Source organism: Parasteatoda tepidariorum, chromosome 8, assembly GCF_982258835.1.
Source record: "Parasteatoda tepidariorum strain Cologne lab strain chromosome 8, Ptep-v5.0, whole genome shotgun sequence".
Lineage (NCBI taxonomy): Eukaryota > Metazoa > Arthropoda > Arachnida > Araneae > Theridiidae > Parasteatoda > Parasteatoda tepidariorum.
The window spans coordinates 52,251,021-52,277,881 of NC_141762.1; the positions used below are offsets into that span (position 1 = coordinate 52,251,021).

General features: G+C 27.4%; 1 protein-coding gene across 2 annotated transcripts; it reads left to right on the forward strand.

Moving 5' to 3' along the window:
- The first annotated feature begins 111 nt into the window (after positions 1–111).
- Positions 112–26,113, forward strand: LOC107450240 (3'(2'),5'-bisphosphate nucleotidase 1). 2 transcript variants are annotated; one of them, XM_016065995.4, is made up of 7 exons: positions 112–393; positions 3,902–4,003; positions 8,664–8,771; positions 14,004–14,052; positions 15,417–15,508; positions 15,590–15,790; positions 25,054–26,113. In XM_016065995.4, the coding sequence occupies exons 1-7, from the start codon at positions 268–270 to the stop codon at positions 25,315–25,317; spliced, it is 942 nt and encodes a 313-aa protein (XP_015921481.1). In that variant the 5' UTR covers positions 112–267; the 3' UTR covers positions 25,318–26,113. The 2 variants fall into 2 exon arrangements, with proteins under 2 accessions (XP_015921481.1, XP_015921480.1); XM_016065994.4 differs by lacking the exon at positions 25,054–26,113 and adding an exon at positions 19,115–21,745 and having other exon boundaries at positions 149–393.
- Positions 26,114–26,861: the final 748 nt, after the last annotated feature.

Below are 26,861 nucleotides of genomic sequence, written 5' to 3' on the forward strand. Positions count from 1 at the left end.
ACGGGAATGCGTGAATTTTGAAAGATAAAATATGATTGGTCAATTTTCCGCGAAACTGATTAGAAGTGTAAAGTGAGAATGCTCCTTGATTTATCATAAAGTTTCAAAGATGACAAGTAAGCTACAAGTCTGGCAGATTAAGAAAAACATATCTGTTTTTGCAATCTCATCACAAAACAATTGCAAAACAGAATACAAAACTAAACTGGGAGTGTTCAAAATAATTTTAATTAAGATTATTTAATTAACGTCTGTTAAAAACATTAAATGATGGCCACTCAAGCTTCCTCTGTGCTCATCAAATTAATGTCTGCCTCTGTTACAGTTGCTAATCAAGCAGGAAAAATAATTCGTGAAATAATGAAGAAAGGAAACTTAGGAATTGTAGATAAGGTCGAATATTGTGTATTATTTTTAAAATGAAATCATTTTTCAATTAAAAACTAATGAAATGTTATAGTTGAATCACAAATTAAATTATATGATTGAGGAATATTAAATAAATTTATTATATTTTACTGATTTATTATCAGGGATCTGTCTAAGCCAAATTTACTACAGTTTAGCGATACCATCACAAATTCAACTTTAGGAAAAACGGTAGTTTCACAAAATACTTTTTCTTAAAACTTTATTTTTGTGCCTCGTAAGAAACGATAAATCCATATTGTGTTAATTTTTTAATATGATTTTTAATTTTCACAAAATAAGTACCTCTCAGAAAAACCGAGACAGACCCCTGATTATATAAGCCAATGTATTTATTTTATAAATATGTAATTATCTATGATTTTATTTTACTTGATAATCGATGTTTATGAACCTTGGTGTAAAATATGTTACCATATGCTTCAAAATTTCATAAATGTTAACAATTGTTTTATTTTGATTATTTTTTGAAAATATTTGTCATACCATTTTATTTAATTGATTTCTTCTTTGCTTGCTTTTAATTGTGAATTATAATTTCACTTAGCAAGGATGGCAAAGAGGCCTGCACCAAAAAGTCATCAAATTTCGGAGACAACATGACATTGATTTTTACGAGAAACCTAAACATCGTTTTATTAAGATTTTATTTTTTGGGGTTCATTTTCACAAAAAATAGAAATAACTTTTGTAAAGATTTCATAATTAATGAAAAGCTAATAATTTGGCTGCTAAAAATTCTATTAATTTTATAAAATTATTAAAAAAGTCTTTTTTTTAAGTATTTTCTATAATGCCTTATGAAAAAAATTAAATTTTATTCCTTGTGAGATCATATTGTCAAACTAATATTTAGAGATAAATAGTTGTCTACAGTATTACATATATGTTCAGTTCCCCCCCCCCCCCCCCAAAAAAGGACTTCCCTGAATTACTTTAGATCTAATAATCAGATTTTCACATTTTAGGATTCAATCTTAATGGTTCGAGAGGATGATCTCAAATATGCTAATTAATAATTGCACGCCAGTTACGCCATCAGACGCAAGAACATACTTTGTCTGAATAAACATAGTGTGTTTTAAACGAATTCGGATTTTTGACTCCCAAAATATAGGGGGTAGCCGTAATTTGCGGAATATGGTCTCCATACTTTGGTCAGGAGAGCTGTCTAAAGCTTGGATCCTTTAATGTTAATTTTTCGTTTTGTGTATTTCACCATATCTCGAGAAATTTTTAAGCTAATTAAAAAAATCTATGCATGATTGTAAAATTCATTTATCCAAAAATAATTCCACCCTAAAAATAATTTTTAGTAAATATTTATTATTTCATTTAAGAATGATTGAAAAAATTTTAAATTGTAAGGTATACAATTTTTTACATCATTTTAAAAAATTTAATTTTATCTAGCAAAATATAAAGAGCAAAAGCAGTCTAATAGTTCATTACAAATCGAATTACAAAAAATCAAATACTTAAAATTGGATACTGATTTTCCCCAAATTTTGTATTTTGCTATGTAAGATTACATTCTTTAAAATAATGTAAAAAATTTCATACCTTACAATAAAAAAAATTTCGAACATTCTTAAATAAAATTATAAAAATTAATAAATATTTACTAAAAATTATTATTTGTTTGGAATTATCTTAGGATAAACGAATTTTATAATTTGTGTGTAAAAAATTTTCAATTTGCTTAAAAAGTTCTCGAGATACGCAAAGAGTAAAATTAATATTAAGGAGTTCAAACTTTGGAGCGCTCTTCTGACCAAACTATTGGTACCATATTTTCCAGATTGCAGCTTCTCGTTGTATTTTAGGGGTTAAATAGTTATGATTATAGAGAGAAAGTACTTTTTATATCTGCCTTCGTAACTTAAAATGTCGTTTGCACTTATTTTTTGTCATATTCGAGAGCATCCCCTCGAACCATTAAGAATGAATCCTAGAACGTGAAAATTCGATCAAAAGTTATTCAGGGTTGTCCTTCTTTTATTTGATGCACTATACATGAAAAAAAAAAAATCAAAATTAACTGAGCACTAAAGAAAAAAGTGAACACTGTCCGACTTCGCATTTGTACTTAATTTTACTTTATTAAGCTTTTCCTTGATGAATCACAATCAAAAACAAGCATTTACATGTTGAGAAGTACACCTGAATTTCATTATGAACTCATGTTATTAACTGAGTTTCAGTATTAAATGTCTACAATTACAATTATTTGAGAGATAGAAGACTAATTTTTAAATTTGTCTCAATACATGTCATGCCATTTTATTTTTAAATCATGCTAATTTGAATGAAATTTGAAAAGATAATGGTTTGAATTTTTTTTTTCTTCCTTGAAGCATCAGATGTCACTGTTACAAACTTCTCAGATATTGATAAGAAGTTACCACAGCCATAAACAACTGGCAGAACTTTTTGTGCTGATGCAACTATGTCATTTAATATCAATTTTGATAGATATAAATTTTACTTAATCATAATATATATTACTTACTTTTCCATTTTGCTTATTTTATGCCATGCAGATTACTTTCTTATTGTTCCAATGTTTGGTAAATAAAAGAAGTTGATTCTCATTTTTTCATAGAATTTGATTTATAGTGGCACATTTAAAATCTTCAATGGCCCATTCTACCCTATGATTGTGGTTTAATTAGCCAAATTGCTATTTATCGTTTTACTATTATCATTCGTTATAAGTATTTTTGTAATCCAATTTCTAATACTTTTTCATGTAACAAAATAAGTAAAGTAAACATAATAAAATTTTGAACTAAACCTATTAGAAAAAAAAAAGTCCTTTCCATTTTTTACATACAAAATAGAGTTTAATACAATTTCTAAAAAAATGGGCAATAAAGCAATTTTTCCTAATCAAAAGATTAAATAGCGCTGTGGCTGCGGGGAGTGGAATATTTGGAATTATGATTTAAATATATATACTACAAATACAACTTGCAGCAGTATAAATTAAGAATATTTAGTCCTTGATCCAAAGAAAGAATAGCTAAAAGATTTCACTTTTCCGTAAAAGAATTCACCTGTCCATTTTCATTTGTCCATTCACATGTCCCTTATAGAGTCCTTTAAGTATTTTTTTTTTTAAAAATACTTACAAATTTAAGAAACAAAACAAATTTAACAAATACAATCTTAAAAATTTTTTAAATTAGCTTTATACAAATCAACATTTTCTCACTATGCTTTGATTGATGTTTAATGTTACACATTTATTATAAGTAGAGCATTATATTGAATATATAAAATAAGTGATAAAGTTAATTTTCTTAATTTGAATGATAAAATTAATTTTGATATAAAAAGTTTGATTCAATACATAATATCCTAAACTATGGTGACAAAACAATAATTTCATAAAAGCTTGTGCTTGCTTTTTTTTTTTTTTTTTTTTTTTTGTATATTTTCTTTTATTGATAAATATTTACAATTTAAGGGAATAAATGACATACAAACTGAAGCTGATAGATCTGCCCAAAGATGTATTGTGAATTCTCTGTCAAAGCATTTCCCTAAAGTAACAATCATTGGAGAAGAAGTAAGGCTATTTCATTTTTATGTCTATTTTTTTCTTCTTTTGCTCTTATGGTATGAGGGTTATGGTTATTCTTCTAACTTAGCTTTCTGCCTCATAAGCATGAGCGTAGCATGACGAAAAATTTTAAGGGACACAAGAATTTATTTTTAAAGTATTCTTTTTTTTAAAAGAAAAGCTGACATTAATAGGTCACCTCTTGATTTTCATGGCATTTTTATTTAAAATGATAAATTTATAATAAAAAAAATTCAAAAACAAAATAAAGTTTGAAAATTTTCTTTTTTTTTATTGAAATTTTATTATGAATTAAATAATGAATCATGAAATATAATAATTAAGCAAATATTCCTCACATCCTAATTTTTTAGTGAAGGTTTTTTTAAATAACGGTAATTATATTATTACACTTATTATACTCACTCGAAATAAATAACAGCATTTCAAAAAATATTTATGAAATCAAATGAAAAAAAATTATGTAAATGTATATTTTTGAACTTTTAGAACAAAACTATTTCTTATTGTAAAGTTCATTAAAAAAAGGAAGAAAAGAAACTACTAAAAATGCCTTATAACTTAACTGAAAGTAACAACTGAAACTGTAGTCAAAATGTGAACACAATTGTTTACACTGAACATGAAATGTATAAAATTCCCAAGCATGTTAAAATGCGAACCATTTTAAAGTATGTAAAAAAGGAAATAAAGGGAGTTATTTCAGTTCATATTCTAGTTCATATTTTAGTGAAGGTTTTTTTAAATAACGGTAATTATATTATTACACTTATTATACTCACTCGAAATAAATAACAGCATTTCAAAAAATATTTATGAAATCAAATGAAAAAAAATTATGTAAATGTATATTTTTGAACTTTTAGAACAAAACTATTTCTTATTGTAAAGTTCATCAAAAAAAGGAAGAAAAGAAACTACTAAAAATGCCTTATAACTTAACTGAAAGTAACAACTGAAACTGTAGTCAAAATGTGAACACAATTGTTTACACTGAACATGAAATGTATAAAATTCCCAAGCATGTTAAAATGCGAACCATTTTAAAGTATGTAAAAAAGGAAATAAAGGGAGTTATTTCAGTTCATATTCGAAGAAAAGTGTGAAACTTTTTAAAGTAATTATAAAGCCAATTTTGCTTATATTAAATGCTAATCATACATTTATAATACTCACTCAAAGGAAATGACAGCATTTTAAAACATATTTACAAAATCAAATAAAAAACATTTAATATAAATAAATACTTATTGAACTTTTAAAGCAAAACTATTTCTTACTGCAAAATTCATTAAAAAAGAGAAATTTCTAAAAATGTCTTATAACTTTGATGAAAGTAACAACTGAAACTGAAATGTATGAACAATATGTGAGCACAATTATTTTACACTGAAACCAAAACGCACAAAATTGTATTTACACATTTACTAAATTGTACACAGAATTTACCACCTCGACAGCATTTCACAAACTTTTAATATCCCAGCAAAAGTGCTTAACTTCTTCTAAGTTTCATTGAATTAGAAAAGAATATATTTTTCTGAAAAAATGAAATGAACCCTTTTTTAAGACTATTTCTGAAGTCATATTTTGTTGTAATAAAAATCGAAAGTAAGTTAAATAAAATATACTAGCAAAAAATAGATTTAAGAGCACAGTTGTTGCATATTATATGGAAATAATGGACTCTCATAGTTTCGAAAAGAAGAAAACTTTATTTTTGATATTTTATCATTTTTAAGGATAACAAAATACATAAAAACATATACTTTTCATGGACACTACTTTATTTTTGATATTTTATCATTTTTAAGGATAACAAAATACATAAAAACATATACTTTTCATGGACACTAGATAGTGAATGAACTAAAGAGACATTAAGTCATACAAAACTATAAAATATTCTAAATCAAGATGAAAGGCATTTTAAAACCAAAGTATTCATTTATAAATAAATATAAAAACAAGACAATTGTTTACTCATTTTTAAACAATTATGACAACTGATATTTCTGTGCGTAAAAATCAAGTTATTCAAAAAATTGTCAAATACTTTAACACAAGGGACTAAATGTGTGCATTTGAATTTTGTATCTATAAACTTCTTTTAAACAAAATTAAGCATTACTAGAGAAATTAAAAATTATAAAACTTAGTTTAATAAATTCTTATTTAGAAAATTAAATTCAATAATATTTAGGTCTTATAAAATATAATCGATTTTATTTTATTTCCTTTGGTGCGCCCTTGATTTGCAGCTTCCAAGGAGTTTTTCAAAATTTGAGCGGAGCTTAATCAGTATTTTACAATGTTGCTGAATATTTACTTGCTTGACCGGGTATATAAAACTGAAAAATGCTGTGCTTGTAACTGTATTTCCTAAACACAGTTTTAATTTTGCAGTTTCATATTTAAGATGTTCACTACATTAATAAATATAAACTTTAAAAGATAAAAAAATAAGCAACCTAAGGGGGAAAAATTTAATGAACAAAACCCTTATCACTAAAAAGAAAGAAGTTCAAATTGAAATTATGAGGAACACTAAGACATTTTTCACTCCATTCTTAATTTTAATTCAAACATTTAGCTAGATTAGTGACAGTTTAGATTGAATTATGAATATCCATATACCCTTTTATTTATCCCTTACATATCACTGATTATATGGTAATGATTTTCTCTCATAATAGCCTGAACTTTTAAAGAGTTAAATATAAATAATTCTTATGGCGATATTTATTATATTGAAAGGTAAGGATTTAATTTCTTCCCTAACATCTTCATGGTTCTTCTTTCTGCAATTATTATTATTATTCATGCTATGTTTTATTTTGATTCAGCTACTGAATTCAAAACATCTATTAACTAATGTTTAATCCAGATAAAATTAGTAAGTATACCAGTAAAAATGGCTAATTAGAAATAGTAACTATAAATTTGTAAAATATAATTATGTTTTATTACTAGAGATTAGTGAAGTTAATAAAATTTAAATAAATAAATTTTCTGTATTCTTAAAATAAAAATATTTTACTTACCTTAAGAGAAATGCATTTTTTTTAAAAATTGGAAAAGAGCAAATTTTTAATGGGACTTTTTTTTTCCCTTACGGCTGTTAGAATTCAAATTTTAAATTAAACAAACGATCTTGTTTTGAAAAACCAAACTCATGGACAAGTACATTGCAGAAAATGGGTGCATTGCCCTAGTCTTATTTAGTAACCTGCTTTTGCAAACAGCTGCTTTTACCAGCATCCTCAAGTTAGTACATGGAACAAAATACCCAAACAGCTTCTTGAAGCATACGATTATTAAGTCAATAATTGAAAGATGTGAATAGAAAAAATGGGATAGTTGGTGCAATAATTTGAATTTTTTCCAGTTATTAAAGAAAAAAAAAGTTTTTTTTTATTATGCAATCAAATCAGGAAAAATTTGCATTTTGACAAAATGTCATAGGGGTATATGCCCCCTTCCTTATGCTACACCTATGCTCATAAGAGCAGCTAGAAAATTGTATCAAAGAATGAAACATTACCGTGACAATTTGGAAAGTTAATTGCTATTTTCATGTATATAAGTAACAATCATGTATAAAAGTAACAATAAATCAACTAGTAATTTACCTTTATATTTATTAATAACATAAGTGCTGATTAATTATAATTAATCAGCACAGTTATCAATAAATGGGGTAATTAAACAGCTTTAAACCAGTGTTCTTTCCTTAATCATATAGTTCTAGATTGGTGCAACTTGCCGCCCTTTCATGAAGACAAATGCTGTTTAATAAAAATTACTTTTCACTAGTTCAAAATAATGCATTTTTAAATACAATTGTATTTTAGTTTTATTTTAAGTTAATATAATAAAAGCTCAAAAATCTGACCTTCTGAAATCTAGACATTTCTTTCAGCTCAATCCAATTTAAAATTCAAGGTAAAATTTTGAAATTCTTGTATTGTAAGTTCATATTAAAAAAATTAAATTAAAAAAATATGTAGAAATTCATAGTAATAACTTCCATAGAAGTAATAAAAAAATAATTAAGTGTATTTACAATGAAATCAAAATGAATCAAGCCTATTAAAAAATGTTAACTCAAATGTGTGTGTCATAATACTATTGTATTAGGTATTAAAAACATTGGAATTTAAAAAAATCAGTTGATCTTTTGAAATGATGCGCAATAATATTTCATGAATTTATTTCTTGAAATTAATTTTTAGTCAAACTAATAATTATTAAAAATTTAGAAACAATTATAGTAGTTGTTATTAAATTAGATAAAAATTAATAAACAGTGCCATTCTAATCTTTTTTTTTTCTGAGGAACAGTAATACTTATTATTAAAAATACAACATAAAATTGAGAAAAAATTTAGTATAGTTCTTAAACTCTGGAAGTATATAATTTTAGTCTTTTATATACAATTACATTTCAAAGATGTAGTATTATAATTTTTTTTTTTTTTTTACTTACACTATTTATTTATTATCTTATTGAGTAATCTATTAAAAAATTTGTTTTGTTCTATTGTTTCACAATGTTGATAACAAAAACAAAGATTGTAAACAGCAGACCCCATACATTTATATTTGCTAAATGATTTTAAAACCACATATTAATTTATTTTAGACACTTGAAAAGATAGAAAATGAAGATGGTTTGCTTATTAACTTAAATAACTGTGAGTCAATTGCTGCTTCATGTCCTGACGATTTGCAGTCTGTAAAAGAAGAAGATGTAAGATTTATATTTTGTCCTGATTTTCTTGTAATATTTATTGATTTGAAAGTTTATTTCTGTACACATTAAACCTATACATTGATTCTATATATATATATATATATATTTATATATATATATATATATATAACGTCGTTGCCGAGTGGAAGGATTAAAACAGGTCATAGGTCGGGAAGGAGGGTACAAAATTTATTTATTAATTATTAGACAAGAGCAGTCATGAGAATGAGTGAAAGTGCCCATGAAAAGTTGCGCTCCTTGGTTATATGTTAGGGAAAATCTTGCAAAGTAAAATCAGTAAAATGTCTTAATTTAGGGAAAGAGGGAACTCTTAGTAGTTGCTATTGGTTTATGAAATAGATCGAACGTTTCCCACGCAAGAGCAAAGGGAAAAATGTCCTGCTCTTAATTAAATGCATACTTGAGCCAAAAATAGATTTAAGAACAGGATGTGGCTTTTAAAAGTGTGAGAAAGTATTTCGTTTAGAATAATAATTAGGATGAAGTTTTATAAAAGAAACTAACATAAAAAGATTAATTGAAGCTTTTTATGTTAAATCCCCCCTCGCCAAAAATGTTTAGTTACAATCCAAAAATTTTAAAAATTATCCATTTGCAAAATCTTCCCTTTGGTTGAAGCACAATTAAAATAATCAAATTTGTAATGTTGACAATATATAAAAGTAATATAAATTATAAAACATTTACATATGTTCTCATTGTAAAAATTTTAACACAATTAAAAACCTGTAGTAGCTTTTTCAGCTAATTTAAAATTTTCATTTTCAACAGTTTTTTTTTTTTTTCTGAATTAACAGCTTTTTCTATTTCAAAAGTACTTTGTTTAAAGATCACAACACAGCTTTTTCACTATAAGAATTCTTCATAAAAACACTATTTACGTTAACTCTTCAATCATGATAAAAAAATTTATAAACATTTTAAAAAATGCGCAAGTTAAAATGTAAAACACAAAATGCAAAAAACAGTTTTACAGGAAAGATTTCAATCTGGAATTAGACTTGAGTATTGTTTACCTTGTTTGAAAACAAAATAAAAAAATGACACAGTGTTTGTTATTGTCAAGTCCAAGATTTCAGTATTGTCTTTATTTCACTTTATTTATTATTTACCTGACATATTTATCACTAGCAAAATATCCGGAATTTTTTTTTTTCTCTATGTCCAAAATTTGCCTTCTATAACATTTTTTCTTTTCTTTTTCTCTCTTATTTTTCTTTCGACCTTCTTTTATTTTTCTTTCTACTTTCTTTATATTTATTTATTTGTACTTTTATTTTCTTTCTTGGTATTTTTATTGCAATTATTAACCCGGATTTCAGGAAATGTGTAAAGACAAATGCTTTTATAATCAGAAAAGATGATCAGTCTTCTCAGATTTTACATTACAACCCGTTTAACACAATTTATCGCTAATTGAAATCCAAAACAAAGCTTTCAAATTTAATATGGTATTAAGGTAAATCAGTTTTTAATTTTTGACTGATCTAGCTATTTTCCTTATTTTTAATCTGATCTGCAAGTTTGGTTAATTTGCAAATTACCTTTTTTTTTTCATTTATATCTTTCATTCTTTCCTTTTGGACATAATTTTTTTTTTCTTTCAAAAATTCTAGTGCGGATATTTTTTAAAGTAATTTTTGTGCAGAGATCTTAATTGATAATTTAATTTGTCACAATTGCTAGGGAATTCAAATATTTTCATTTCTTTTTTAAACGTGTTTTTGAAGTGAATTTGGTTACTAATACTTTTCAATTTTTGTTTGATCATTTTCCTATCTTTATGTTGTTTGTCTATGTCTGAGCTGGAACTGAGCTATGAACTAATTACCAACATTGGACTTACGCATTAATGTCTGGTCGTACTTCAATTTAAATTCTAGCAACAAGTATTTTATTCATTTTTCCAAACTATTTGTATTAGTTTTAACATTTCTTGATTTAATTTTTGCCACACCGTAATTGCATTCATATATTAAAATTAAATTTCAATAATTATTGCAGTTGCATTACGAAGAGAAAAAAATTTAAATGGCATTTTCATTTAAACCCTAATCACTGCAAAACAAAAATATAATTTCTACTATTCAAAAAAAATCATAGAAGCTGTAACACATAAAACAATATGAAAATAATTTCTTGAAACACTTTTCAATCAAATAAATCAATTAACTGAAAATAAAAATTTCAGTAAATACTATCAATATATAAAAAGTAGTTTCACTTTGAAACATCAAACATGGGAAAAATTAAAATCATACTCATTTAAGAGATTGTTTTATGAGAAATGTAAAAAAAAAATAAGCACAAAAGGATACATGAAAAAGTTCGAATTAGTCCAAGATATTTTGAAAATCACAACATTAGCGATGAAAGTGCGTTGAAATTCCGTGAACTCAATTCCAAAACCAAAGACGTGAGCTGCTAGGGAAAAAATTTGTTTCTTCGTTAAGATGAATAGTAAATTAACATTGAATGGAGAAATTGAAGCTTATTTTTCTTTGAGTTCTGAGTAGGTGGGAGAGGAATGTCAAACATCTAAGGAGACCAACGTAAACCATTCCGGGGTGTGAAAACAAATTCATCGACGATAAAATCCAGCTCAGCACTAAGAGTGGCAAAATCAACGCTTTCTCAAAGGGATAGGATTTCAATAAAAACATTTTAATTATCAGGGGTTCGATGCAGTTTTTCTTTTTAGTCCAAGGAAGGAAATTGAAGCTCAGCTTTCTAGTAGTCTCAGGAACGTAGACAAAATATGCAGCGTAGACATGGAAAACGGATGATCGTTTTGTTCCACTGTGCGTAGGTATCATTTATAATAAACAAAAAGTTTTGAAGAGTTTATTTTTTTGATGAAGATACTGGGTGAATTAATTATTGCCATAAGTTGAAGAAGAATTTGACTGCTTATTTACCAAATGTCTATTTGAAAAAATGATTTGAAGTTATTCCATATTTTTGATGTACCCTCTTCCGAAGTTGATTTATTTAATTTCAAATGAGATATTAAATATCTTTAATGTACCGTACGAACTGTACCCCTTCCCGACCGTTCAATCCTGTCGACTTATAACGTCGTTGCCGAGTGGAAGGATTAAAACAGGTCATAGGTCGGGAAGGAGGGTACAAAATTTATTTATTAATTATTAGACAAGAGCAGTCATGAGAATGAGTGAAAGTGCCCATGAAAAGTTGCGCTCCTTGGTTATATGTTAGGGAAAATCTTGCAAAGTAAAATCCGTAAAATGTCTTAATTTAGGGAAAGAGGGAACTCTTAGTAGTTGCTATTGGTTTATGAAATAGATCGAACGTTTCCCACGCAAGAGCAAAGGGAAAAATGTCCTGCTCTTAAATGCATACTTGAGCCAAAAATAGATTTAAGAACAGGATGTGGCTTTTAAAAGTGTGAGAAAGTATTTCGTTTAGAATAATAATTAGGATGAAGTTTTATAAAAGAAACTAACATAAAAAGATTAATTGAAGCTTTTTATGTTACATATATATATATATATATATATATATATATATATATATATATATATATATATATATATATATATATATATATATAGATAGATGTATATATACATCTAGCCAGTGGTAATCCGTTGGTTCACATACATACACTCGCTACTTTGCTTTTCCACATTGTCCTTTATCTGCATAAACTCATTGTTTTGTGCTTCCATACTTGATCCTGCAGCATTGCTCTTAGTCCTCAGCAAAAGTATTTTAAGTGCACATTGGAGGGTTAGAAATCTTTCTAGGACTCTTTTGCAAGGCTAGTTGGTTCTACCAAACTCACCGCTTCTTGATTCCACATAATCATCAAGCAGCATAAATTTCTTTCTCCATGGTTTAAAAGCATAAGACGGGGAATCATTTATTCTGCTCTAAAACATGGTGGTAATTTGTGGTAACATATTATTTACCAAAAATACTGAAATTTAGATTTTTTGTTTGTCTCATAAAAATTACCACTTGGTCTAAATTTGAGACTTTGTGAAAACAATATCTAATATCTGCCAATTTTAGGCTATCTATCCTTTATTTACTGCATTAATTACAACTATATATATATATATATATATATATATATATATATATATATATATATATATATATATATATATATATACTGATACATATATATTAAAAAGAAATATATATTGAATCTGATCCATAAATAGAGCTTATTTCTAACACTCAATCAGTTTAAATCCAGCCAGCAAAAAAATTAATCATAGTAATATATGTAATCATAGTAAGTAATCATAAAAATAGTAATTTATGTAATTATCTAAGAAACTCATATGATGTGATCTTTAGCAGTATGGGAAACTTATTAGTTTATTATCACTAATATCTATTAATATTTAACTATATTGTCCAAAAAGTTATTAAAGCCCTGTGTAACGTCAAATCCTTCTTAATCTGGCTGCCGTCATGTAGACACCTCCTTGTTGTGGGCTTGGCCCCCTTTTTAAGTCGGCAGTAATCATTTGATCGCACACATAGTAGTGTAAGTTCATATTAATTTCAATATTTTTTAAACTATATGTGTAATCATATCTGAACAGCAGAAATTCAAAGTTTAATACTCAATGAAGACTGTTGCTATATTACTGCTTATTTTATGAAATTAATGTTTTCAACAAATTTTATTCAGTCATGTAGTCATCTCCTCTATAATTAATTCTCTTGGTCGGTATGACTCAGTATCAGCCTTGAATTGAAATATTTGTATTGTGATGTAAGATTAACTCTTCTCTCTAATTCATCTACATTAAGAAAAAAAGAACAGAGTGAGTTTTGTAATTAAAAATAATTTTTCTGTTTCTCCTCTCTCCATAATAAATTTCTTCTTCTTAATCATCATGTAGACACCTCATTATTACTGGCCTGGTAATCCTTATTATTGAATGAAATAACTTTATTTTCTTGTTTCGGTATTTTTAAACTACCACTTTGGATTCACGACTACTTCCTAACTTTAAAATAAATTAAAATTGTAACACATTAATGCATATATATATTCTACTTTCCAACTGTGTGTAGCCACATAATTGGTTTTTAGAATTTAGAAAAGTTAAATAATTCACTGATGCGTTTTTGATTTTAGTTCATACACTTAAATTTTTCTTTTTCAAATTTACCATGTCTATAAATTTTTTAATAATTATAAACCGTTTTTTTTTCTTACAGGTTGTTATATGGGTTGATCCCTTAGATGGGACAGCAGAATACACTCAAGGTAATATCTTTATATGTGATTACATAGTATTAGAATAATGTGTAGATAATTATGTGTGTATAAATTATTGAATTTTGTTTTCATTTAGTTAAGTTTTTAATATAGATTGCATGTCTCTGGGTTGATTGTATTCCAGATTTTTTGTATCATCCCTCCTGGCTTAGAAACTAGGAACAGGGTATGTGATTTTTTTCGCGGATCTCAAGACCATAGATTTGCGAAAGTCAGTGAATCAAAACCTATAATCAAACGAAATTTTCACTGCAATCTAAAGTTTAAAGTTTGAAACCTTCGCTAAATCACGTTTACGAGACGTTTTCATAATGACGACTCTTCCTGAAAAAAAGAGTTTTTTTTTTTCTTCCTCTGTCGGATTTTTGTTGTTTTTAATATTTGAAACAATGCTGCAATCCTTTAATATCGCCATTCATATTCACGCAATTATCATAACAAACATCGATTTTCGTATTTAACTGATTTAAAAGTTATGAATTTTGAATCGTATTCACGTTATTTAAAAATCGTACGTCACAATTCATATTCACGTTTTTTTAAAATGCAAGATCGCGATTCGTATTCACGCGAATTTAAATATCAATGTCGCTATTCATATTCACCGGATCTAAAAATCTTGCATTGCAATTTGTATTTACGCGATTCAAATTCCAATATTGCAATTGGTATTTTCTCGTCCTTAAATCCAATATCGCGATTCATATTCACACAGTTTTAAAATCCAATATTGCGATTTTTATTTTCGCTTTCTTAAAATACAATATCTCAATTTTTTTTCTCACATTATTAAAATCCAATATCTCAATTTTTTTTTCACATTCTTAGAATACAATATCTCAATTTTTATTTTCACATTCTTAAAATACAATATCTCAATTTTTATTTTCACATTTTTATTTTCACATTCTCAATTTTTTTTCTCACATTATTAAAATCCAATATCTCAATTTTTTTTTCACATTCTTAGAATACAATATCTCAATTTTTATTTTCACATTCTTAAAATACAATATCTCAATTTTTATTTTCACATTCTTAAAATACAATATCGCGATTCTAGTAAGAACTTAGATTTTTCTTAAATTAGTTACTATAAAAGTGTGATATACTTTATTGGTCGGTAGTTTAATTTGTAAATCTCAGTTCAAAAAATTATATTGAATATGAATGGAATTTAAATTGATATCTTGTTATCGAGTTTTTGCATATGAAATTTTCAGGATTTTTCACTTTGTGCCGCAATCACTTCTAATGTCTTCATGTATTTCACAACAGTTCGAATTTTTCAATCTGTTGCAGCAGTTTTATTGAAAACAATGTAAAATAATTTTTTAGTATTTTTTTATCAGGATTATTAGACCATGTGACTGTTTTGATTGGTCTTGCTGTCAAAGGAAAGGCTGTTGGTGGAGTCATTCATCAGCCGTATTACAATTATAAAGTACGTATCAAATGTGACAATCATTTTTTAAAAATCAACTAATTTTTTTGCCACTTTTACAAAAAATTTTATTATTTCTAGAATGAAAAAGATTGGTCAAAATTAGGAAGAACAATGTGGGGTATTGTTGGGGTTGGAGGGGGTGGTATTCTTTACAAAGCTCCCCCCGAGGATAAAAGAATCATCACTACTACTCGATCACATTCCAATCCTGTTATTAATTCAACAATTGAAGCTCTAAAACCAGATGAAGTTTTGAGAGTTGGAGGTGCTGGGCACAAAGTGAGTTTTGATTACTATTTATAAGTAGTCTCAAATTGTTGATGATTTCATTTATTAATATAATATATTTTATGAAAGGAAAAATACTTGTGATTTCTAAATATTCTGTGAATTAAATCATTTATATTTTGTAGTAACGCATTGACCGTATTTATTTATCCACTTTAATAAGGCTTTTTCTTGGTACAGATGAAGAATAGCGCTTCCCTATCAGAGTAATCTAAAGTTAGAATCTGTTGCTACCTGTGCCTGAAGAAGTGTAACGTAAATGTTATTTCAGCGTATTTTTGCAGTTATTTGAAAAAAGAGTATCAATATTGTTTACTTTCCTCTGGTAATTTAATTGTCAGGCTGTTAGTAAAAAGGCCTGAATGTGTACATGAGAGAAATAAATTTTCTACAAATTGCGATTATAGCTAATAAAATAATGCTGTACAAAATAAAATTTTAGCACTAAGTCTACTGATGGTGATTACACTGGTATGTTGAAAATTATTTTATTTAATGTTGATCTATTAATATCCGAACTTAGATGAAATTAATAATTATTAATATTACAGCTTTGCTTTATTTTTAATATTTTTTTACTTCTAATTATTATTTGCATGAAATAAATTTAAATGGTATGTATTATCATTTTATTATTTCTTGAAGTTTTGCAGTTGCAAAATTAGTTAATGAATTCAGCCCATTTTTAAGTCTATTTTTCAATATTTTCAAGCAGCAATAAGAAAGCTCATTGCTGCTTAAATATAGTTTCACATTGCTAAGTGTTTTCTTTCCTTATTGTCATAACACATCACTAAGAAGATTTGTTTTACATCCCACAGTACTATTAACTATTAATGACCAATATATAACCAATTTATCACAAAGTCATTAAGATACAAAAAATATAAATCATATTCGAGTTAACACACATTTATTTGCTAAATAAATTTTCTTACTGATAATTATTTTGTGTATTAATGATTCATGATTTGATGCTATATGTCTGAAAATATCTTTGAAAGAGAAACATAAAGCAAACCAATGACAAAATTGAGCTTACTTTTGTTTCTTTGTAACTATTTTTTTTTTCAAGTTAATAATGTTGCATGAAATAAAAGCATCTTCTGTGGTGATAAAAATGCCTGCCAAAATGATCCCTCCTTTTGTGTGCATCAATTTCTTATTATATATTTTAAAAATAATTGTGAAAGCTATATTTCCAGCAGGAAAATAATTTTAGTTTGATGGATATAGTGTTAAATCGTGTTTCTTTTTACATTCATTTATTTATTTTGTGTTTAAAAAGCTTTCTTTCTCAACACTTAAAGTAACTAATAAATGGGATTGATAGCTGCTAATATAAGGAAGTGCAAATAAGCATTACAAGAAAAAGAGTTATTGCTTTTTTTCCAAGCTATTTAATAGTACAGTTCAATTTCAAGCTCACTTAATATCATAGGAAAATTTCAATATGTATGAGAAAAAATTTAGATAGCAACAGTAATTACTACTATAAGAATATTTTAAACAGGCAGTTAGAGTTGTAGGAAGAAATAAAATTCTAATTTAAGGTTAACAGAGTTTCAAAATGCCATTCAATACTTATGGTAATTTATTTGTGGGATTTGGAACAAAGCAGCCATATGGCGAGATTTTTTTGATAATCTCATTTAAACTTCATATTCATTCTTCCCTTTTTCTAATTCAAAGTATTAAATTAGATAGATATTTTTTTTAATTTGCAATGACATTTATATTAGTTTATGCTGTACTAAATTGTTAGCTGTATATTTTATTTTAAAACTTACAAATTTCAATAGTTTTAAAACAACTTGATTTTGTCGCTTTATATTCTGGTTCTCTTATTCCACATTGACATCGATATGCAAAAACTTTATCCATAGTCTTTTAAATGTTGCAGAATAATGTTGTCACAAGTATATGTACAAGGTGATTCATGAAATTTCGATTTAAGGTATTAAATATTACTTGCAACAGAATTGTATGGGATTTTTTTAAAGTTTTGCTAGAGACAGTCACAAATGTTCTATTTGTGACCCTTTCTCACACAACACTCATCTAGCCGGTAATCCGTTCCTGCCAAACCTGTGTTAAGGTATCTGAATCAAGTCCATAAATAGAGGCTGTGATACACTGTTTCAACTCCGCTGGAAGAGGAAGGTAAAGAGGTCATGAGTACCTTGTTCTTTACATGCCCTGCAGAAAGAAACCACAAGGTGTTAGATCGGGAGTTCTGGGTGGTCGTTGGGTGAGTAACATGTTGTAGTCCACTGTTCTTCCTATCCAATCGGTGAGGAAGTTATTCATTCAGGTAATTTTGCACATAGGCCATCCAGTGTGGTGATGCATCATCCAATTGGAGAGCATCCTGCAACTGTGGCACCAACCAAAGAGTTAATATATCCCAAAAGTGGCACACTTGAAAAAAAATGGCAAAACACTTCCTGTCTAGACACTTCATAGAACACATTATTCTTAGGGGTATCTTGCACGAGATGCTCTGTAAATTTAGACACAAAATCTAAAATTAAAATCAAAATATGTTCCTCGCAAAAATAATATTTTATTAGTTTACCTTCCCACTGACATGGAATGTTGGTTCATCGGTGAAAACCAAGCGATGAGTAAAATTGTCATTTTCAACCATGTTTGAGAGGAAATAGATTGCTGGTTTGATGTGTGTTATATGACTAAGGGGTTACACATTGAACATTTGTGACTATCTAACATTTAAAATGATTCTGTACTATTCTGTTGCAAGTAACTTATAATATCTTTAGTTATTCTTGATTTATAATACATTGAAACTATATACTTTTTGAATCGACCTTTATATTATATTGATGATTATATTACAAAGTAAGATTTTAGCCACATATTAAGTTAGTATCTAACGATTAGAGCTGCCTTATCTCTGAAGTCAGGGTTGCTAGTGAGCAATGCAGACCACATTGCCATCATCACGTGATGAGCCATATGTCATTATAATCTCCATGACCAATTGGATTACAACTGTTGCAAGTGTGCTTTATTTATTCATTTATTTTTTACGGTTAGATTTAATAATTACACTATTCTATTTCGTTATCTTATTATTTAAGAGTTATTTTACATACAATTGGGGCCATAACCCTGTGCATAGCAATTTAACTGTTTTAAAATTAATACAATGCTTTGCTTGTTTCGTTTAAACTTATCTAGTTTTTAAACTGATATGATTCATCCAAGATCGGATTTTAATGATAACAAATATACATCTTTTTCATAAGAGACCTATAAAAATGAATATTTATGCCTACTCTTATTTTTCAGGTTTTATTATTGATAGAAGGAGCAGCTCATGCATATGTATTTCCCAGCAAAGGATGCAAAAAATGGGATACTTGTGCACCTGAAGCAATTTTACTCGCTTTTGGAGGAAAATTGACTGATATTTCTGGACGACCAATTCAATACCATGCTGAAGTTGAGCATCTTAATTGGGGTGGAGTTTTGGCTACGCACGCTGAATCACTCCACGGGTGGTATATTTCAAATATACCTGACGATGTGAAGGCATCTCTTCAATCTAAAATATAATAAAAACCATTCCTTATTAAGAGCTTTAAAATAATTTTATCAAAAATTTTAATTTTCAAATAAATTGTGATATAACCATTTATGTAAACACTTATGTGATTTTTGAATCAAATTTATCCCTTCTGTTGATTGTAAAAATAATATTATTAAGATTTCCACAAATATGTCATACAAAAAATTGTTTTTATTTTTTTTATTATTATTATTAATTTGTGTCATAATATTCTACTTAATCAGCTGTATAAAAAGTAATTTTTCATTTTCTGATTTTGTTTTTAATTTCATAAAACACTTAAATTTATGACACTTACAAATCAAAGATTCTATTAAAATTAGTTTATAGATCAAAATTTGAAATATTGTTGGAATTGATTTTTCTGAATTGATTTTATTTTACTGGTTTGATTTTTTGTATTCTGTTTTAATAGCACTAATAATGTAGTTAATCACTATTTTTGTCTCTTCTTATATTAGTTTAGAATTGTTGTGATTTTTCATGTTATGTTTGAAATGTTTATCCGGAATCCTTTTTGTTTTTTGATCAATTCATAAGAGAAATTCACATCAAACTTTTGTTAATTGTTAAATTTTTCCATTAAAATGTATACACTGCTGCTGGAAGGCTAAGAGTCAAGGGTTCAATTCTGGCAGTCAACTAAATAACTGACATGTATGCTTAGTTAGGGGCAAATTTAGTTTGTTGTGACGTAAGTCCTCTTATTTGTGTGGTAAAGAAGTTTGGAGATATGTATAGCATCTCGAATGTCATCGTTATCTGACTGAGATCAATATTACATGATGTTACTACCATGACAAATATAACAACTTTGAAAAAAAAAAATTCTTTTTTTTTTCAATATTTGTGGCAGAAATTTGTATTTTTTGATTGAATTTGTATCAAAATTGGTCCCAAAACATGCGTTTCCTTAATCATTTTAAAACTTTTAACCAAAGACAACATCTACTTAAAACTTATGTTTGAAACTTTGTTTTTACCAAAGACTGTCATTGCTAATTGTATGACATTATTTATTATTATTTTGACAAAGTGAGATTAAAAAGTTTTGCTGATATGACGGACTTTAAATTAAGAAAAAACGATTTCAATATATATTTTATTTAGTAAAAATGATATTTTTATTTGTGGAAACTCATGAGAGTTTTTAATATTTTTTATTTTTTTAACATAAAACTTTTTACAGGGTGCGTAGCAAATTTAAAAAGTGCTTAAAGGTGCTTATTTTCGCTTTTTAAAAAAGCCCTTAAAAGTGCTTTCTTAATTGAGTGCTTTTAAAAAGTGTTTAATTTTCCAAAATTAGATATTTTATCTTTACCTTTGCGATTTTCACCACAAATAATGTGAAATGCGTAGTTTTCACATTGTTCCATTCTGCGCTTTCACAATTAGTTCAACCACATTTCATTTCGACTTACCGTTGGCCCGTAGAGTATAAAAGTGTCTATCATTTTGCACATTTGATAAAATACTTGCAGATCTTTTCGAATTAATTTTTCTCCTTATTAAATAAAGTAGTTATTAGCCACTTGATAAGAAATATATTTAAAATTGTGTATAATTTTTTTTGTGATAAATATAATTAAGGAAAGAGTTCTTTGTTAGAAACTAATAATTTTATCATGATCACATTAATTCTTTGAGAAAAGTGCTTAAAAGGTGCTTATTTTTTGTTTAAAAAATTTGGTTACGCACCCTGTTTTTAAATTAAACAATGTTTTGCTGCATGAAAAAAAAACACATACTTATTTGTTCTTGCAATTTTTTTTATGAACAATTTCAAGATACTATTATCTTTTGTATTGAAATGAAATACATAAATCAATGAAAAAAAATAGTTATTTAAAAGCTATCATGTAGCTTTTATTAAATGTAAACTTTAATTCAAATGAAATTACTCTGTTTCAAATTGAAAACATTGTTAGACGTTAATTTAATTTTGTCACTATTTTTCCAAGCCACAGTCTATTACCCAAATTTATCTTAATTTTTAATTTTCTTTATAGAAATAATTAATAATTTTTCTTTATAGAAATACTAATACAGAATAATTAATTAATAAGTGCAGCATAAGAAAATTACAGGGAAAGAAAAGTTTCACTTGTTTGTGATAGTAATTGCATTCGCACTATTTTTTTATTAATTTTTTCTTTATTACATTTATAGACCTGTGTTTATTCAGTAGAAACGCACTATATTAAATAATGTACTCTACATTATATATTTGTTACAAAAATGTATAAATATTTCGGTGCATTTTTATAATATTTTAAGTATTTTTGCATATTTTTATACTATACTTCTAAGGATCAATTTTTATGGGAAATAAATATTTTTTTTTACTCTCAGAGTTTTTCATTTATTTGTCTGACTTCTTTGCTTTTTTAAAAAAAATTTCTAGTTGTAATTTAACTACTGAGGTAACATATTTAAGAAAAATTATTTTTCAACCAACACAATGACAAAAATTATTTTTCTAAAGGATGAAAAATATCGTATTTAAAACATCTTAAATTATTTTACTTAAATTCAATTATATTGCATGTGTTATGAAATATCACTTGTGATATTAATTTATAATTATAAATTATTTATTTAATCATTTTTAAAAATCCAAATTTCACATTTTTCAAAAAACTTGTTAAATAAATTGTTTTCTTTAAGATAATGAGAAATGTTTTAATATATTTTTATATTGTTTCGAAATCATTATTTCTTTTTTACTCCCTGACAAAACACTACTATTAATCAGAAGCAATTTTATTACTGGCGTTGATCTGCCAACCCAATTTTTGAGTATGCAACTACTAATCTTCAACTCCGTAGCCTTGTAATTTTTAACTCAATCCTGAAGACGAGGAAACTCCTGGATCAAGTATTGGGAAAAATTCGCCTTCATGAGGAACTTTTTGATGGAACTAACTCGCATTTGCGTTATATGGAGAGGAAAACCTCCCAATGTTAGCTTGGCGACAAGGGGACTCTAACCCATGATCTGTCTATGACTGAGGATATTTTACGTCAGCACTGTGATCAGTGCAAGCCGGATGCGGAATTCGCATCAACCAGTCATTGCTGGGTCTCGAACCCGGTTCACCTCATTGGAAAGCAAACGCTCTTTCCCCTGAGCCATCACGGCTTAATCAGAAACAATTTTATTCTATAACCGTCGTTGAATAGCCGACCCAATTTTTATGGGTTTACGACTACTAATGTTCAACTCCGTAGCCATGTAATTTTGAACCCAATCCAAAAGACAAGGGAGCTCCTGGATCAAGTATTGGGAGAAAATTGCCTTCGTGGAGGAATTTTTTGATGGAGCTAACCCGCATTTGCGTTACATGGAGAGGAAGACCACGAGAACCACCCACGATTAGCCTGACGGCAAGCGGACTCTAACCTATGATCCATCTACCACTGAGGATATTTCACGTCAGCACTGTGGTCTGTGCAAGCCGGAAGCAGAATTCGCATCCACCAGCCATCGCCGGGATCGAACCCCGGTTCACCTCATTGGAAAGCAAACGCTCTTTCCCCTGAGCCATCACGGCTTAATCAGAAGCAATTGTACCATTTTAAGGACTGGAATATAAGTTTACTTTTTCATAAATCCTAACAATTTTTATAGTTTTAATAATTCTGGGAAAATTCGCCTTCTTTAAGGGACCAAGTTTGGCAATTTAAGTAATCTTTTAAATAACTCGGGCTACATAGAAGAGATGTCAGTGATTCAATTGTTCCTAGACAAATACTATTTATCTTCTTGAATTGTCAAAGAAACATTCATTCTACCTTTCACCAAATCCAACACAATAAAGTTTTTAACTGATTTTGAAAACTTTTTTAGTTTGCGAGCAATATTGAAAAACTATTAGCATTACTGAAACTTACTTATGTTACAGAATAAATATTTGTTAATCATTTTCGTAGGGTTGTTTCGATTTTTCTGCAGTTTGCTTCAAAAGTTTAGAGGATTCTGTATTTTTTCAACCTCATGTGAAACAGCACACAAGTTACTGTTGCAGAATAGAACTTTGTTAGAGAAGTTGCATAATTGTCTCATGTTTTTTAAGGAAAAAATGTGTAAAATAATTATTTTAACCAAAACATTTTTGTTTTTACGATTATGTTCTTCAGATAATGTGCTGTAAAAATTTTACGCCTTTCCCTAAGTAAAAATAACGTATCAACTGTTATTATACCTTTGTAATATTGATGTTAAAAGACTAAACTTTTTATTTTGAATGTTAACCAAACATTTTATAGTCTATTCAAGAATTATCTAATCATAATATCTGTATTGAAATTATATGTTCTTGATTTAACATAGCGAGAGCTTTTGCTGAACCAGTAGCAAAATTTCATTTACATAGAATCAAAAGAATTTGGCAACCATCTGTGCCTTTTAGACAAGAATAAATTTCATGTTAATATTTAAATTAAGAAGAAATTATACTGATAAAAAGCAGGTGTATTAAGGATTTTTTTCTGATAACTCATATATATTAAATGAGATTTCTTCCTACAATTGTTTTTGTCAAAATAAATTTTTAGTGATTGCATAAGTAAACAATGTTGGAATAAAATTGCCTTTAAAATATCCTCCAAAATAGTGCAGAAAATTTCTTCTGGAGAGAGTGGCAAACATTATATCATTTGTGTTGCATGCTGTTATTAATTATACACTACCCTACAATAATTGAAAAGACACTTTCATTTTCGCAGTATTAGTACAAAACAATCTGTAGTAAATAACATTCTTGTTATAATAAAAAAGTATCTGTCTTGAATTTTAAACTGTACACTTAAAGAAAATTTTAAGATCCTTTTTTAAGTATTATGCTATTATATATGAATATTCACATGAGTCAAATTATACTGATAGCCAAATAGATGCGTGTCACTCTATTGGAGTATATCATATGAAAGTTTTTATTGAAGATAAATGACATTTTCCAGCTCCTTTCAGGAATAAATTTCGTTTTTTGCTTGTTCATTGCACGGCTGTCAGCTTATTAGGACTTGAATAAGAAATTTAGAGGTTGTTAACATAAAAGGAGGACAAAATTTACATCTTAATGAGTGTGAATGATATATAAGAGATGATTATATTAAGCTTATGTTTATATCATTTTTTTTAACTCATAGTTCTAGTTGACAATTCTTCAGAGGTATCAACAAAAACATTATTTTTGACGATAAATGTAAAATTTAAGAGGTGTGTCGAAATTTGGGGGCTTGGGTCTCACTGGGCTAATAATGAATAGGCACTTTAGCTCATAGAGAAATCCCGCAGTGGCAGTTTGTAAGGGTAATAAGCTCAAGTATGCTCACCACATACACACAAATATGGTGCTGTTCGTTTGTATAAATATATTACGACGGGCAGCTAGATATGGTGTTAGTGAGAGCATAGCAAAGAGACCTGAGCATTCCTTCTGCATTTGTAGACTTTTTCGTAGAAAAATGGTTCAGATTCATGAGGGTAGGAATATATATATTAACAAAGTTTATTAATTTTTAGGAAGCTCTGCTTGAGAAATTTAATCGTCACACTAATATTCACAACATTTGTCATATTAAAATTATTTGATTTTGTACAGAAATCTTTATTTTCTTAAATAACGTTTGAAACTTTTTTGCTATTTTTCATCAGGTACTGCATCTTATTGAAGGAAAAGCACATGCTTATGTTTCAGCCAGCAAACGGAATAAGAAATGGGATACATGTGCACCAGATGCTGTGTTACACGCTTTTGGAGGTAAAATGACCGACATCTCTGGAAAGCAAATCCAATACCATGCAGATGTTGATCTTGTCAATCCTGGAGTTGTGGCAACACATTTGGCATCCGTTCATAGCTGGTACACACAAAGTATCCCGAAAGAAATTAAGGATCATTTTCAAACAAAAGCATGAAAAACACTATTACCGAATCAAAATGTGATGCTGTAAATGTTGTTGTGAATCGCTTAGAGTTTGCTATCTTTATGAGGAAAAACTTTTTATGTTTTTGATAAATGGAATTACTTTTAGTTCTGTACTCAAGGCTACAATATGACATATGTGAAGTATTTAACGTCAGTTTTAAAATATGGTTCATGGGTTTAATTAATGGTAAATTCTTGAAATTTCCTGAATCACAGGAAGTGAGCTTTCGGCCTATATCTTAACAAGTAGTTTAATTTTATGCTTTGCTAGTGTCATTGTTAAGAGTAGTCGCATGTACCAATACATAGTCACAACTGCAGCGTTGGGTAAATGTAAGCTTAGATTTAATCTTATTTTGCATGTTTTAAAATTTCAGAAACATTCTAAATAAAATGCTATTTTTGTTTTAATTACTGCGATAGCAAGTTTATAAAATCTAATATAATTGACTCAACCCCCGTTTCAAGGGTGTTAAAAATGCAGAAGCATTAGAGTTTTAGTCATGGAATTGAAGAAAAAAATAGGCGATAATTAAGCTTTATTTATGATAATATAATCGTGAATGTAATTGGGACTATAACATCAACTTAAAGTTTCTTCATTTATATTTTTCCTATTATATTACTTGGGAGGATTCCTCAGCTAATACTGTTGCTTTTATGTTCAGTTTTAGAGAAAAACACTGTTCTACACATTGTTAAAACTTAATAAATATTCTCTAAATAACTATTTGCTATGTGGAATACATTTTTATTTTGAAATAAACTCATTCATTAAAAAAAAATTGTCCATCTTCTTATAATGTATGGTCTGCAACAATACAACTTCAAAACAAAAAATTTTTTGTTGAATTACATGAAAAATTCTTTTTTAAAAGCAAACGAGATAAATTAAACAAAATGTTCTTGACATTTTAAAAATAATGAACTATTTAATCAAGTTGTTATAGAGGGAAACATATCAGTTATATGGAAGTAACAGAAATTTCAAACTCAAAATTTGTAAGCTTCTACAATCCTTCTTTGAGATCTGATTTGCTGGTGACAAAGATGTTTTATTTCAATTTTAACGTTAAAAATTTCAGACAAATTAATAATTCATGAACAAAATAAAATTTTATAAATTTGTTTCAAGCCAATGTTGGAAATTTTTTAATAATTTGTATTGTTGGATAGCCACAAAAAATGCCATTTTATGATTTATCACAAAATTACATTTACAAGGTTAATAAAATAAAAATTTAAATGCTTCGGTTAGGATTTGTATTCAACTTTTTTTTTTAAAATTTTATTTCAATTTTTTTAATTTCTGAATTAAAATTGTTAAGTTCATGTTTACTTAAGTTGCAATTAAAGCAATTCTGAGAAAAGCTCAATGTTCTTTTTAACATAGTTCAATAATTACTGTTTCCAAATGTTTATTATAACTGAATATTTCCAGATTTGCACGTAAATAGATACAGAATGTTGCATAAATTTAAAGGTATTTTAAAAAAAGTTATGTTTAGCACATATTAATTTCTGAATAATTTA

Coding starts and splice junctions, on each gene's coding strand:
- LOC107450240 (XM_016065994.4), top strand. CDS start 268: ATGATGGCCACTCAAGCTTCCTCTGTGCTCATCAAATTAATGTCTGCC. Junction 8,772..14,003: donor AGTCTGTAAAAGAAGAAGAT/GTAAGATTTATA, acceptor TTTTTCTTACAG/GTTGTTATATGGGTTGATCC. Junction 15,509..15,589: donor AGCCGTATTACAATTATAAA/GTACGTATCAAA, acceptor TATTATTTCTAG/AATGAAAAAGATTGGTCAAA.